Raw genomic sequence first — 16,038 nt, 5'->3', positions numbered from 1 at the left:
ACTAAGCTTTTCCAGGTAGCTGGGTCTATGGGTCTAGACCCAGTACTATATAGCACTAATTGTCCACATAAAAACTACAAGACAAAGAGGTGCTGCTCTTAAGGAAATAATTCAAAGTACATTTTGACCAGTGCAAGCTAGGCACTTAGCTACAAAGAGGAAGGAGAGTTCAGTATTGTTGGTGAGAAGACAATACAGAATTTCATGATGTGCAAATTTTAATAACTCCAATTTTTTTCTAGGTTACAGTTTTATTATGCCACTTGCTTGAAGCACTGCATTACAGGGGAGCATAAGCCCTTGGATTCCTGGTATTCACAAGATACTACTAAACTGAAGGACTTCAACAAACCCAAGGAAGTTTTATTCTTTTCCACAGACTGCTTCATTATCCTGTTTAGAGAGAGAATACCTTCCTCTGGGGCTTATGAAAAAACTTCTGAGTATCTTACTCTTGGCTTTATAAGAGACCAAGATTCGCATCAAATGACTAAAAAATTTTTCCTGTAGTTCTTAATATCAAGCCCCAATTTCAAATTATGAAAGTGGAACCTGGGCTACACTGGTTTACATTCAGTAATGCTTTCCAGAAGAAGAAAGAAGTGTCACTTAAAAATTGCCAAGTACCAGTTTTAACTTGTAGCTTTCTTGTCTGGCTCTAATGAGATTCAATTCACTCCTAAATCAGAAAAACAATATTCTCAAGGAACTGGAATTATTACAAATCTGGGAGAGTTTTCTTGTTTAAGGTCCCAGGCAAAATATCATGGGCCTATCATTTCACAGAGACTGCCTTGTTAAAATATCCAAATAAAAAGACATATATATATATATATCTAGAGTTAAATCTTTATATCCTGGAAATTCAAGGGCTCTTAAATAATTTATCAACTAACAGTGGTCAGGAAAAACTGCTAAGGTTCAATTATAAAGAAAAGTAATCAAACTCCACGTATTTGAAAAACATTTGTACTGGTTACTCCACCACCTTTCAAATTACTTTGGAATTACTTTGAATACAACATCTTGTTTATTCCTACCGCGTTAATTAGAGAAAAGTTATATGTTGTTAATCAAAGCATCTGGCAAAATTTGTACCACTTTTTTTTTTAAATTTATAATTTAATTTGTATTCTGATGGAATTTTGAACTTTAGAGGTTTTCTGCAGAAGTGAGGAAATTTCTACTACATTAAAATATTTATATAAAATGTGTTTGTGCATATACTTTGTAATACCTAAATTAGCACATTAAGATAAATGACACCTAAATATTGTCTGTCTAAATCGTTGTTAAAAACAAACAACCCCCCCCTCCAAAACCCAACCTAACCCACAAACGTCATAATCCCTCCCTTTTTGCCAAACATACATTATGGCTACTCCACAGGTACATTTTCAGACAATTACAGTACAGTATACTATCTAGTTTCTCACATATAAATGGGAAGGGAAAAAGAAAAGCTAGTGGCGAAAATCATCACTAAAACACGAGAACAGTAAGTTCTCTTTAACAGATAGGCTCACCTGAGTTATCTAACATCCAATAATATGCTAAAAAGCATAATTATGCTAAAAGGCTAAATTATCTTTTCAAAACAGGTACAAAAAATATTCACACAAAAAAGAAATTTTTTAAAGGAACAGATGAGGTAAATTAGATGAGGCATGCATAGTTATCAACTGATAAAAATAGAAGAGGAAAGTAATTAATAACAATATCTATATTAAATATTTACAATAGGATGCTGTTATTCACATATAGTGGTACTTACATCCCTGTACAGCCAAATCTACAGCCCAAACCAAAGTCAGATGTGAAAGAAAGCACAACAATGTCAGTGAGTACTAGGACGTAGAACAAGGAAAGTGTACATTTGTTCTTAATAAAAGAAAGCTTTCAATAAATTTGTAGGCATAGCATGCAATAATTTCACATAGAGAAGCTGGCAAATTGAGAGGGAGAAAGCTGTGCATTCCACTCACATCTATGTAGTTGGCATTAATGTAATCTGAAGATGGATCATCTTCAACAGGTTGCAAAATCACCCTGGAGTGGTCATCTGTAAAAACCAAGTGGTTACGGAGCCTTTTTGAAGTGTGATTTTTTAAGTAAGATACTAACGGTAAGTCATCTAGAAAACCAAAATCAGCCGGCATAAGCACCTCACAATTTACAATCTTTAAATATGAAGTGTTCATACAGAATTACAAAGAACCATTTTGTTTGAGGTCTCCAATTATTTCAAAAAACATTCACTTAATTTCATTGTGTAGCTGAAAGGTGTTGGCACTGTTACACGTGGTTAAAAAGATACAAAGAAAACCGGTTACTTGCTCAAAGTCCCTTTCAATATCAGCTCCACTGCTGGCAATCTAGAAAACCAAAAATGCTGATTACTGTTTCCTCACTTCCAACCCAAGCCTACACAAGTTCATATTGAGTCATTAATGAAGTCAAAACATGGGGGTTAGCAATGCACTTGGGATTCGATGAAGAGGTAAGTCTACCCATTCAGACAGTTCTCTGGCACCTTGATTCCTGTGTGTTCAATAGCACTGGTAAAACAATACAAATTGCAAATAAACAGAATCAACATCCAAATGATGTTGCTTGTTGCTGATATATGCTTACCACCGCTTGCACAACGGAGATGCAAATGCGAAATTCAGCCTGAGTTATAAAAGGAAGAAAGTTGAACTGTGAAGGACAAAAAAAAAAGCTGAAAAAGGCACTGTCCTGTTTCTCAGCTGAGGGTATTAAACAGCTATGCCACTGGAGATTTGTAAAGGAAGAGAGAACACAGCATGGGTAACACACGAGTAGAGCTATCGCTCAAACCAAGGACACCGATACTCACATGCTATAATGTTTCCATAGCGGTTCTTTGTTCTGTTTTGATCCTTCTTAGCGACATCCCAAGAAGCTGACTGCCCCTCAAAGAAACTCTATAAATAAAAATGTTCCGAAAGAAAACATTCTGACCATTAATTTATCTCCAGAAATAACAGCTTAAAAGAACTGCTCTACCATTAAGTAAGCTCAGCTTGGCTTGTCTGCCCTGGTCACCCAGGTGGTATCATGGTATATAAATATAGCTAGAGAAGAAGGAAGGCTCCCTCTGACTGCTATGAGTAAAGTCACTGAGGAACTCCAGAGGGATTCCAAATCCTGGAATTGCTGGAAGGCTAAACTTGCTTATCCGTACTTGCTATGGAGTAATGACAGCAAACTGAGAATGCACAGAGAAACTGATCACTCTTCTTACAAGACACCATAATATACAGCCTGTTTACTCCAGCATTACATCGCTGTCCACATCTCACTTGGTAAAACGGTTTTTCTTTCTACAGAGGCATCAGGAAATCTCCTCTGCCATTGTTCATTGTTCATGTTGCTTTTCCTCATATGCCTCCCTCTAGCCACTAGCAAAATTGTTTTACATTTTTGAGCTCTTAAAGAGTTTGATCTCTCAGTAGCGACAGAAGCAGTTTTTATTTCTCCTTGGTTTTTTCTTCATTGCTCGTAGATATTTTACAGCAGTTGCAGGTCTATGCTATTCCTTCCTTCCAGATGTTCTCTTATCCTGATCTGGGTAAGTTATCTCCAGAAAATACACAGTAGCCATGGAAACAGAACTTTAATGCACAGCCAGAAGCCCAAGGCAGGGAATAGATGTTGTGTATAGTAATAGAAGAAGTAGTAAGTAGGAAAACACCTGATGTGGCATCAGGGACCACCCTCCCCCCAACAGTGGCTGACACTTGGCCTTAGCCCTGAAGTTAGGTAGAGCATAATGAAGTATATTTAAGTAAAAGAGAGGAAAAGAGAATAATATTCTTTTAAAAACCACACATTTATTTATTCCAGTTCTTATGTTACAGTAGAGACAGCTGCAGAAAGGAGAGAAGGTTGAAAACTGCGTCAGAAGAGATTACTTACTCAGAGAAAACTCATTTTAAACCTAGCTGTATTGTGAGCAACCTTGGCAGTACCATTCCCATCTTTTCTGTGTGTCCTGCCTGATGTTCTAATCCCAAAGAATCACAACAGATTCAGAGATCAGAAGTGAAATTAATCTGTACTCATCTTCTACCGCCAGTGCTGGGAATTTTTTGCTTCCATTTTAACATTAAAGTTGTAAGTAGACATTCTCAGGCAGGTTTAATTAGAACTTCAAGACATTACTACCCTCAGCATGTCTTTACTGCTTCTTGGTTGGACTTAAGTCCCAGTATTGCCCTACTGAGATGCTATAATAAATCATGAAAGTGCTTCCAGTCAATGTTTCTTGTGAAACCAGCCAGGTTAAAATCTTTAACCTAATCCAGGAGATCTGCACTGAAGATAGCTCACATAACTAATTACAACATTTCCACTAAAGAGCAGCAACAAAAGAGTGGCAACTTCTTACAGTACGTCAAAAAGATTAAGGACATGTCTTCTTATATCCTAAGGAACACACAGGGGTTTTCTACTAGTCAGCAGTAAAGGTTAAAACTATTGGACTCCATTCACTATTTCACTTTTGGTTACATATATAGGAATCTTATGTCCGTTTATCTGTTTTTCACTTAAACCCATGACATTTAGTCCATCCTTTTCCAATACAATGCAAACAAAAGGCTGCCCATTGCAAAGGGAATTTTCCTAGCAAAGCCCCACCACTGAAGATCTCACCTCATACTCCTCTTTAAATCCATAGCTGTCAGAGGTCTTCATCAGGTTAATATGCTGCAGGAGATCAGCCACCCTGATGGCAGGGTGCAGCTGCCCAGTCTGGTAGGGGGATTCTGTGCCTTCGCAGAGGTAACGAGGGACATCCAGGAGTCGGCTGGACTCTGCTGTCGCACTGTGATTTTCATCTGTATTCACAAGATATCAATGCATTAGGTACCTGCAGAGCAATAACAGCTGCTGCTATACATATCAATATCTATTTTCAACCTCTTCCTTCAAAAACATATCTAATTTCTGAGAACGCAAAGCACTTACTCTCCAGCACATAAATACTGTGAATTACATAAAAGAATTTAACAGCAAACTCATATGAAAGTTTGCAGTCCTTCATCCCACAATAAAGACGTCTAAAGGGCATTTTATTTGAAGCTACAAAACTTTATGACATTAATGTACTTGGAAACTCCAGACTCTATCACCCAAAGTAACTTTTTAATGGATAATATGTATCAAGAGCAATACTACACCCTAAACAATAAATTAGAATAATTCTATAGTGATATCAGCACATAATTTGTCTAAAACCAACAAACAGTTGAGATCCCAGTTAAAAAAAAAGCAATTATGCCACGATTCAGAACACCACCTCCACTTAGGAAGATGAATCAGCACTTCAGAGTGGTCATTTTAACTCAGGTCTTTTAGCAGAGAAATGAAATTGTTGAGCGTGCTGATTTCATCCACAATTTTTGCTCTGTATAAACGAAGAAGTTTCTTCTAATGCTCTATGCTACACTAATCTTCATATCAAAACCAAACATCAAAGATGCACGAGGTGATCGCATTTTGTCAATCCCTTTTGTGAAATAGTTATTTTATTTAAATTAGCAATCATCAGATCAAATGAATTTGCAGAGGAAGAAAAATTCAAATTTAAACCTTTTTGGAAAACAGCTACTGAAACGAGAAGTGGGTAGCTGACCCCTCCTAAACTTCTTTGAAATCTGTTTACCATTTTCCTTGCAAAGGATCCAGATTAGAAGGCAAAACACTCTAGGAAAAAAAAATGAACACCTCAAGGGTTGTATTTTCTACAATTGTGCCAAAATGCAAACCCTGTTAATGCCTTCTGAAATGAAATCTCCTAAGAAACCTGATTTTTTGAACTGTCACAGAAGCTGCTAATTTCAGTACATTTATGCCTCACTAACCTGCTTAATAACGTGAGTGACATGCAGCAGTCACTTTTTATTGCAGTGTTACCCCTATTAAATTGCACACATTTCAAACCACCTCAGGATTTGCAGTTCTCCCCATTCCTTGCAGTATACTTACCAGTAATAGGCACTTTAACCCATTGAAGCAGCAAAAAACAATGAGTGAACAGAACATAAGAAATTTATTTCAGGACTATAATAGAAAATGACTAAAAGAAAGTGACATTAAAAGTTGTTAAAGCTTCACAATAGGTAACAATGAAAGCCATTTAAAAAATACAAGGGCCACATTATTATGCCATCACTGTAATGATAGGGACTTGAGCAAAGCAAAATTGTCATACTAACTTAGTGCTAACGTACACAGAATGGAGAGTAGCATTAATAACCTATACATGAAGAAAAATAAATCTAGTATAGCTACAAAGTAATAAGAGTTTCATATAAAAGAACGTGTTCTATGATTTAGAAAATTTTGCTCATCTCTAAATAAAAGCACAAGTAAACTGTTTTGTGACACTGGGCCAAGCAAGGGTTATATGGAGTAGGCCAAATGATCCAGTTCCAAAGGAACAAGTTTACAGGTACCCAGCCTCTTTTACATGGTGTGTCCAAAAGCTTGTACACTTCCCTCCCACTATTTCAGTCCACTCAATGAAAAATATTCTCTCTTTTAACTTTCATTGTTTTGCTTATACCAGGAGACCATCGTGCCCAGAATAGCATTACCACTAGATGGAAATGCAGACAGGAACTATTAAACTCTTCTTCAGTTAGTTCCTTGCCCTTGCTGTTCACAATTGTCTGTATCTGTGTCTGCCACAGCAGAAAATACCCTGACAGTATGGGTATTTTCTTATATGAGTGGTAAGGTACCACAAGCATTTCACAAGCATGGGATCAGATTTCAAAGTTATCTTGATTATTTGGGAGACAATGAGAAAATCAACAAGGTGAATTGAATGGTGAATGCAACACACTGCGTGTGTACTGGAAAGGGAAGTCAAATATAAAACTACAGAATGGAGCAATGGACTGGCTAGTGATAACTGTGATTTTAACAGGTAACTCAATGCAAGTCAGCAACGTGAGCACAATAAAAAGGAGAAAATACAGTTCGGATAGCAGGAAAAATGCAAGTAGGATATGGGGGTACCTATACCACTCAGCTCAGCACTGAGGCTTCTTCTACGAACTGTACCTGATCTGAGACACTGCAATTTAAAATTCAACCTATGAGTTGGAAAGCATTGAGAGGACAATAATGACAATAAATTTAGAAAACATCAGCTACATGATGAGTGAAAGAACTGGGTTTAACTCAACTATAAGAGAGACAGTTGAGGACATGTGAGCCTTTCAATGGGAAAAAGACTGTTTTGAAAGGACAGAAGCATGAGTCCTATGAGTCCCTCAAAAGGAAATGGCTCAATCCACAGCAATGATTAGCCTAGTTAGGAAATACTAGGGGTAAGTATTAATAATACTTAGTAGTAGCACTCAGTAATTAACACCCAGAAAATTGAGCTTTGGATCCCAAATTTTACTAACATGAATCTGAATTTTATTTTTACTTAAGAGGAGCAAGGCACTGGAACATGCCACTGCAAGAGCAAAATTCTGTTCACCCCAAATGTTTAAAACACAATGAGGCAATCAATTGCCAGAAAGAGTCTATATTTTATGTATAATATCCCATCTCAAAACACAGGAGGGACTAAATTGCCCCCAGGCTCCTTTAAGTGCTACTTCTAGGAATCTAATTTTCAACTTGTTTATATTCACGCCCATTTCCTGATATTTGTCTTTTAGCCTAAAATAACCTCAGCAACTGACTGAAACTCAATACTGCACATTGTGTTTATCCAGCCAAGAACTGGGGTACAAATTATACTTTCCACTTCGTATTTAAAAAAAAAAAATCAAAAAAAATCAGTGACTCTAAAACCTACATTCAGTGTTAGATTCAGCAGACATAAGCAGTCTGGACATTCCAACATATGTTCTTCTTTCTGAAGTAAGTAAAAAGCTGAAAAATTTACTAGCTAATGTCAACTGAAATGTGTAATTAATATAGGCATACAGAAGTATTTGTTCAGAACATACACAGAAAGCTGTTGTTTCTTCTTGGATATTCTAGAATTTTCTCTTTTCTATTTTTCTTATTCTTGTTACCTAGAAAATTGAACTTTTGGTGGTGAATAATGCTAATATGGACCTGAATTTTATTTTTAAGGTTCTCTTAATAGAGCTCTAGTTTCACATGTCAGTTTATCGGAACTCAGTTTCAAAGCTCTGGGAAAAGAAATTTTAGTATTTTCCATTTACCTATTTCCTCATTTACTCTTCAGTTAGCAGTGACTAAGAATAAAATCTTAATGAGAATATAAAATAATTTTCATTCTAAAATTGTTGCCAGTTTAATTCTGAATTGATGAACTGAGTGTAGAGTTATTTTCTGAAAACAGGATAGTTTTACATAAAACAAGCTGTTTCAACGTTCAACCATGCAAGGAGACAAAACTCATGCAGGAATGGATAATGAAGGACTGGGGTCCTCACCTAACACAGCTGTCGGCACAAGTGGATCATTGGGCACTGCAGAAAAACAAAGCCCATGAAGAAACACATTACCCTCAATTTGTGTATTTTTAAGAGTAAAAACAATATACTTCAGAGTATAAGCAACTGATAACTAAACCCCATTAATTTTATTACAAGAAAAAACCAAAATGAATATGCAGTTCCAGAAAGCATCCTGAATAAAAGAGGAATGAAAGGCAGCGATTTTGGACTTCAGAAATGTAATAATAAGGGCAAAAAGATTCTTAGTGAAATGAAATAAAGAAGACATTACATGCAATTTAGTTTTTGAAAGGGCTCCTCCTTCACTATTGTTCTTTCACTCACAATAAAGGTTCACTTTCATAGAACTGTTTCTTTCCTTTTAAACCCATTCTCTCATATAATACTTCAATAGCTCATCTCAAAATAAAATGGTATTTCTATAAAATCTTCCAGGTAATTAAAAAAAATTTCATACATTTTTACAGTTAATAGCTTTTTTAATGTGCAATACCAAAGATACTGCTCTTAATGAGTATAGGAAAATCAAAGATACACCAATACAGATGTCTGAATAAAATTCATAGAATTTCATTATCACAACTAGAACCATGCACTAGACAAATGTGCTGTTTTGGACAGAAATGGTGGAATCCAGGATTTGGTTTCGTTCCAACTTGGAACACAAAATAAGAATATCAACTTCTCTGTGACAAAATTAAGCTCCAGTTCTCAAGCAATCTGCCTAAATGTTTGTCACATAGCAGGAAACCCTGAAAGCTTGGAAGACTCATCTCAGCACAGACAATGGTCAGGAGAAATGAATCCTCCAACACAGAAAAAAAATCACATACCTAGGATGCTAGAAACCAGCAATGCCCAACTTCTTTGCCAACCAACCAGGATGGGTGTGGTGGCTGGAACTCATGGGCTCTTGGCATTGCATCACTCCATCTGGAAGGCTGCCTGAGTGCCTGGCAGACCCAGCTCACCAGTAGCCATGTAAATTCCTGATGAATTCTTTGCCTGGGATCCACCATCAAAGCCCATATCAAACTGTCTCTGCTCTTCCTGCCTCCACAAATTTCAGTGCCAATAAGACATAAAACTTTGGAGATTTTTCAAACTGTTCCAGCCAAAACTGTGTAGAAAAACTACCAGGCTGATACTAAACTCTCATTTATAATTGGTTATGGGACACTTAAAATGTTAGCACTTTGCAGTTTGGTAAGCTTCAATAAATCCAGCAATAAACCCTCCTCCAAAATCCATTTCCCTAACAACAACCAGGAAAGAACTTAAGAGTCTTAAGGGATGTATTTTGTTCATGCATGGTAAGCAGTATGGGAGGCAAGAGAAAAGAGATGCAGTGCCATTTCCAAAAGATTCCAGTTTAGAAGTAGCTCAGGCTGCTCAGATCTGTTTAAAGCCAAGCCACAAGTCCATGGAGGTGTGAGGAGGTCAGGTTCCCACCAGCTCCATGACAGAATTGCTTCCCCTTGGAAACTTATACACTATTTTGATATATTCAGTCTGCCAGTGGAGGATCTCGCTTTTGTGAAAGGCATAGTGCAGATGCTGGGAGGCAAGAGTGCTGGACAGTGGTAGCCATAACCCAGACACTTAGCAGACACCCAAACTGCCAGACAGCTGGCAAGTCTACAAAAAATGAATACAAATATAGAAAAAATTTGCAGATATATTAACAAGCTTGTTCGTAAACTTCACAAACAACAATGAAAATTGTCAATGTTTCCTTCTGTTACAATGTTCTTACTGCCAAAAAACCAATAGAAATTAATTTGGACCTCATATTATTATTCTATACATGGTTTACACAGTAATATTTAACATGTTGTCATTAAATACCTTCATGAGGAAAAACGCAGTTTCAGATTTTAACTGAGATATTCTAGAAGTAGAATAGTTTCCCTAAAACAAAAATCGTTGCGTAGTGAAAGTACTTGCAGGTATTTAATTAAATAATTGGCCACATAACAATAAGGATAACATATGGACTGTCCTATTTAACCTTTGGTTTTACCAGTGTTCCTGGAAAACCTGGAGCTTAAAACCATTTTTCTTATAAAGTAGAATTGTTTCCTGTGTTTCTATATTCACCTACGCTACATAGAAGATATCACTGTCTACTTACATCTGGGGCTGAAGTTATGTGAATCCATAAATGTGATTGAAAGGGGATCCTCTGCATGCAGAGTGCTCTGGTCAGCGTAACTCCTATCCATTGCATTCACCATGTGGGTCATCTCCTGGCGGGTTGTTCCCATGGCATCCTTGCGCTTCTTTGCAAGTTTGCTGCCCAGCCAAGAAAAAAACGCAAACGACCTTAATATTTGATGAACGTTGATGTCTACAGTAATCATTATCTATAATCCTGAATGACACAAAGGTTTGGCTGATTTCCTTGTGTACAACTTTTTCAGCATGTAGTTGATAAACTATGCACCCTGCTATGAAACAGTGATGATCATATCTTTTCTGTACACACACAAATGTTGTAATGGAAATGCTTACTTCTGTACCATGGTAATATTTTTTTTTTCCTGTGGAGTAATTACACTAATATAAACAAATTAGAGAATATAATTACATTTTAACTGAAATGACAAATAAGAAGCATCTGTGCATGCAGTTTTATCAACCATCTCTGTTTAAATATCTGTTTTGATTTTATAAATGGATAATTCATTCCCCTTGCCTGCGTTGTTGGGAAAAAAATCATTTAACCTTCTAAATTACTTTGTTAGTAAAAAACCCAATGAAATAACAAAAGAAACATAATTATTCAATATACATTATTATTACCTTTTATGTTAAAGGTTGTTCTGCCCATTCAGTGTACAAGATACAACATGATAGCACATTTTGTTGCTGATACTGAACTTTGGTTCTTTGAAGAACAAAACCACCCTCATCATTCTACTTTTTCATGCAGTTTGGGAACATCACAATTTTGACATTAACAGTCTTACACTCTGAATGTATCACAGTTAAAGAGCAACCTAATCTGTACAACTAAACCCCTCAAATTAACAGCCAATGCCCTTAAAGTGCACACCTCAGAAAAACCTCTCAATTCTTCCCTTTTGATAAAGAACTGGAAGTGATTTGCACTGTCTCCAGAAGTCAAAAGGAAGCAAATAATATATTTTAATTATAACTTAAAGCCTACTACACTTAAAGCATGTATTTCAAGTAGCAGAGAGCATGCAGACTAGCAAGAAGTGCACCTTGGTTCTGCAGGAACCAATAACTTACATTAGACTATTCTGAAATCTCCCTGTTTTCATCTGAAGTTGTGACTGCAATATAATAGATAGCCAACCTGCTTATTTGGATAACTCTGACACCACATGGGAGAGACACAATCATCACATAAGGTACTGAGTTCTTGAAAATGTATATTTCACACACAGCTTAGCTTCCTAAGTTTCTTCTGCACAGAATATCATGAAACACCCTGTTAATTGTTTAGACAGTGTTTATCTTACATTTCTCTTGACTTAAGAGGATTGCTTGCTCTTCCTCTACTCTCTGCCAACTTTTAACATTCCATGCACATTCTAACACCAGACAAGAATTATATTAGATATTTACTACATATCAGAAGATTAGATATTATGAAGAAATTCTTTACTATAAGGCTGATAAGACAGTGGCACACATTGCCCAGAGAGGCTGTGGACTTCACCTCCCTAAATGTTTTCAAGGCCAGGCTGGATGGGGCTCTGAGTTACCTGGTCTGGTGGAAGGCATCCCTGGCAGGGGTATTGGAACTTGATGATCTCTAGGGTCCCTTCCAACCCAAACCATTCCATGACTCTATGAAGAATATTGGTGTAAACTAACCGTCTATTTACTTGTTAAGTCTTGGGAACATCCACCAGAGAGGACCTACACTTCTCTCTAGGGCAAGAAGTACTTCATGCTTGTGCTTATTTAAGAAAATGTTACTTAGTTAACAGTCTTGGTCCATGACGAGGGAATACAATGTAGAATATGGATGGACAAAGCTCTCCTGCAAACAATAAAGATTCTTTCACCAATCAGACTCATCTCCTTATTTTGTCACACTTCTCCCCCACCCCTTCTTTTTCCCATTTACAGATGGGGTAGTTGGAAAATTACTACTCATTAACAATCTCACTACAAAAATCCCAAAGGTGTTCTCTAAACCCATCATTTTTTCATCAAACTCTTGTGGCGTACATAAGGGTTCTGTATCAGTTGTTCAGTGAAAAATAAAAAATCTGTTAGATGTCCCCCATAAAATGCTTTATTTTATACAATTACTCCACACCTTCCTATTAACTTAAGAGAAGTTGACTTAAATTATATTCTGGGTGAAAAATGAAGACCATAAGAACTTCCAAATTTGAAACTGCTTGAGCTTTACAACTCTTTCAAAATACTATCAAAGCGTTCTCAAAACTAGCATTTCTAGTTCAAACTGGGTTTTTTAAGTTTCAAAGCCTTTCAAATAGTCTCTATACACTGAAGATCACCTTTTTCTAATGTCACCTCAGAAATGGAACAAAAAGACTATTACATCTCATCTCTCAGCGATATTAAGCTTTTCTTTGAAGCATCACTTTGTAACAAAACCTGCTAGCTATGATAAATAAATAAAAGCTATTATGGCTTTCATGTTATTAGCTTATTACAGTAGCTACTTTCTGATTCTTATGCTCTGCTTCAACACCTAAAAAGGCCTATTGTGTTGTAGCACTGCAACTGCTTCCCAAAACTGCTGGGAAATGGGAGGACGGCTTTATTGTTCAACAGCTCCCGGTGCCCTTGGAGTCTGATGACTTCTTTTGCCTTTCATTTCCTTTTTTGTCCTTCCCTCACTCAGCTAAAGGCACATGAAATCTGTACTTCATGACAGTTAAGCAAATCATTAGGTTAAAGAACTTGAGGCTGACAGAAAGTGTAAGTGATTCTCATTATCTGCTAAAGGATCCAGTTGGATCCTGCATAGACGGGTGCTACAGTGGTTGGAGGGGAAAAGTGTTTCATCATAGGATGAAACTGTGTGGATAATTATCTTGAGTTGAAGCAATTGTTATTTAACAAGGAAATTATAATTTGTCACAATAAACCAGAGAATGGCAGCTGGCTAAACCACTTTAGCTTTTTTTAAAAATCATTATAATTTTAAAGTTTGTTTAAAGAAGTCAATTAATCTGCTTAAAATTGTGGAAGAGCACCACTATTGGATACCACCAGTTCATCAAAGCACTTGAATGCATTCTTAGAACCCCTCTGAATTCAACGGTTTTATGCATTTATTTAAAATGAAGAATGCATGTAACTGCTTGGCTCAATCACAGACAAAACCATTGCAGTCCTCACAAAAACTCATATGGTGAATATGTATAGAAAAAGTCAATTTTGCTTCAATGAAGTACAGCTTTATACAAACCAATGTCAAAAGTAAGATCCACACTTTAAAATATGTATGCAAATCACCTCAAAAGTGATAGATGCAGATCATGACCTATTTATAAAGGTTTGGCATCTCCCTACAACCCGCATAGGAAAAGTGGTGCACAAGATCACTCCTGAACTGACACGCTGAGAAAGTAGAATTTGTGATTTACAAACACAGTTCTCTGGTTAGGAAATGGGAAAGGAAGTTTTTTCCTTAGTGTGACGTGTTGCTGTGAATCATAACGCAAATTAAATTATGATTACAATAAACTAAAATAGTATTGGGAAAAACTGTAGAAAAAAGCTATAGTCTCAATATACAGTCAGAAATACAATATCCCTTTAAAAAAAACAAACAGAGCAAGAATGACAGGAACAATGATACAAGCAATTTTTCAAGCCTGAGAATAATGAAAGGTAACTATCAAAAAAACTTAAAAAAAAAAATTATAGAGACTGTTTTTATTTTTTAAAAAGGGATACTGCATCTTCAAAACACGTAAAATAGTAAGTCACCCGTATTCTACTTACAGATAGTAGGAGTAAGAATAGTAGCTCCTCCTGGCAAGCAAATCACAGACAGTGGAAAAAGAGAAGCAATGGTGAATGAAAAGCATGACTCTGTCACATTCAATAAAGCAGAGAAATGTGCGTTTAAAAAAAAAAAAGTTGAAAAATTCATGTTTCTTTGGTTAGCATTTCAACTTGCTCATGCACAAACTAGCCTTACTTTGCCATGCAATTAAAAAAAAACCAACAAAAAAACCACTAGCATATAAAAATGATTTTTTAGAGAGATCATTTGAGAAAATTACATGCTGAGATTTCACTTATTGCCAAAAATTTGAAAATTAAATGGATTGTGTAATTTCAACATGCAGTTCAGCATAATATAATGATTACCGCCTAGATGTCATGACAAATGAACAGCTGTGTACAAATCTTGTGCAGTAGATATGCTTTTTACTTTTCAGTCAGAAAAAATAAAGGTTCCATTAATGAATACATTTAATCAGAAAACAATTTCATGTAATTCATTTTAACATCTTTATCAGTACACAGGTGTATACATATATGTTTGTATGCGTACTATGTGTAGCTATATGAGTACACACATTTTAAAGAATGCACGTTTACAACAGACATGTGTATACTGACATATATACCACACATTTCCTGAATGCAAACATATGCTTTCTATTTTAAAATCTTAAAATTGGAAATGCTGATGTAGTCATGCTAAGCATTAAAAACATGGAAGGTAAACAAATGGAAGGAAATGAAGGACATTTGAAAATAGTCCAACAATGACTTTGAAAATAAAAATGGCATTGCTTGTTAAAGATGCAGTATCCCTTTTCTTAGCTGGTTTGATTACTCCAGTAAAAGTCTGTAAAAGCTGTTAAGAGCTTCATTCAGGAAAACTTCAAACCAATTTGTACAAAATGATCAGGCAAAGCCTAAAACATCTCAAGCTCATGAACAAAACTGCTTAGTACTCCATTTTCCAATAAAATGTAATGCTGCATTTAATCAGTTTGAGATAGCGCTGGCTGTGCATACAACTTAATAAACCAATGAAAATGCAGAAACCATTGTTTTATTGACTTTTCCATCTAATAAGCTGTGGTCAATTCAGGTATCAAAAGGGATACTACATAATGGATCACTGAATAGGTACACTACAGAGGATGATTCGACGGATCAGTTTTCAGTCCCACCACAGCTAAGTGAAGTGTGTTTTTGTTTGTGTGAATGTGTCAGAGTTTTTACAGCTGTTCCTGCCTTCATGATGTGAATTGCCCTGATTCACTAAATGGACTGAATTAACTCAGGAACACAAAGTTTGTCTATGCTTTTTGTAAGAGACCTTGACTAAAGCTGGTATTAAAAAAAGTGCTCATTTTCCCTAAGGGAAGAAGGGGAGAAGAATGGCACACCTATAACATACATAGTAGACAACCAATTAAACTATCATGATGAAAAATTGCCAATCATTAACAATTTATTAAGCAGGTTAATTTCTCACCTATTTTGAATACAAAATAGTACAGGAGTTTAGAAATATTATGTGCTTTAGAATGATGATTGGTCCTAAGAGGATACTGCCTTCACAGGTTCA

The 16,038-nt window shown here is 36.1% G+C and overlaps 1 protein-coding gene across 14 annotated transcripts in view; it reads right to left on the bottom strand.

The window, feature by feature from the left end:
• The window catches only part of PTPRK (protein tyrosine phosphatase receptor type K), a 397,788-nt gene that overhangs the window by 19,781 nt on the left and 361,969 nt on the right, over positions 1-16,038 (bottom strand). For 3 of the 14 annotated variants that reach the window (XM_027751912.2, XM_039381751.1, XM_039381749.1), the window contains 8 exons: positions 14,448-14,477; positions 10,618-10,778; positions 8,460-8,495; positions 6,016-6,027; positions 4,681-4,865; positions 2,861-2,948; positions 1,986-2,062; positions 1,775-1,792 (listed from right to left, as the gene is read on the bottom strand). In XM_027751912.2, coding sequence (XP_027607713.1) covers positions 1,775-1,792; positions 1,986-2,062; positions 2,861-2,948; positions 4,681-4,865; positions 6,016-6,027; positions 8,460-8,495; positions 10,618-10,778; positions 14,448-14,477 — 607 coding nt within the window. The remainder of the gene's footprint in view (positions 1-1,774; positions 1,793-1,985; positions 2,063-2,860; positions 2,949-4,680; positions 4,866-6,015; positions 6,028-8,459; positions 8,496-10,617; positions 10,779-14,447; positions 14,478-16,038) is intronic. The other 11 variants (XM_039381750.1, XM_039381755.1, XM_027751842.2 and 8 more) reach the window with 6 other exon arrangements.

This window comes from Pipra filicauda, unplaced genomic scaffold (assembly GCF_003945595.2).
Source record: "Pipra filicauda isolate LSUMZ 115617 unplaced genomic scaffold, ASM394559v2 scaffold23_size5868930_pilon, whole genome shotgun sequence".
Taxonomy (NCBI): Eukaryota; Metazoa; Chordata; class Aves; order Passeriformes; family Pipridae; genus Pipra; species Pipra filicauda.
The sequence above is the reverse complement of the archived record's forward strand: the minus strand, read 5'-3'. Positions and strand labels throughout refer to the sequence as shown.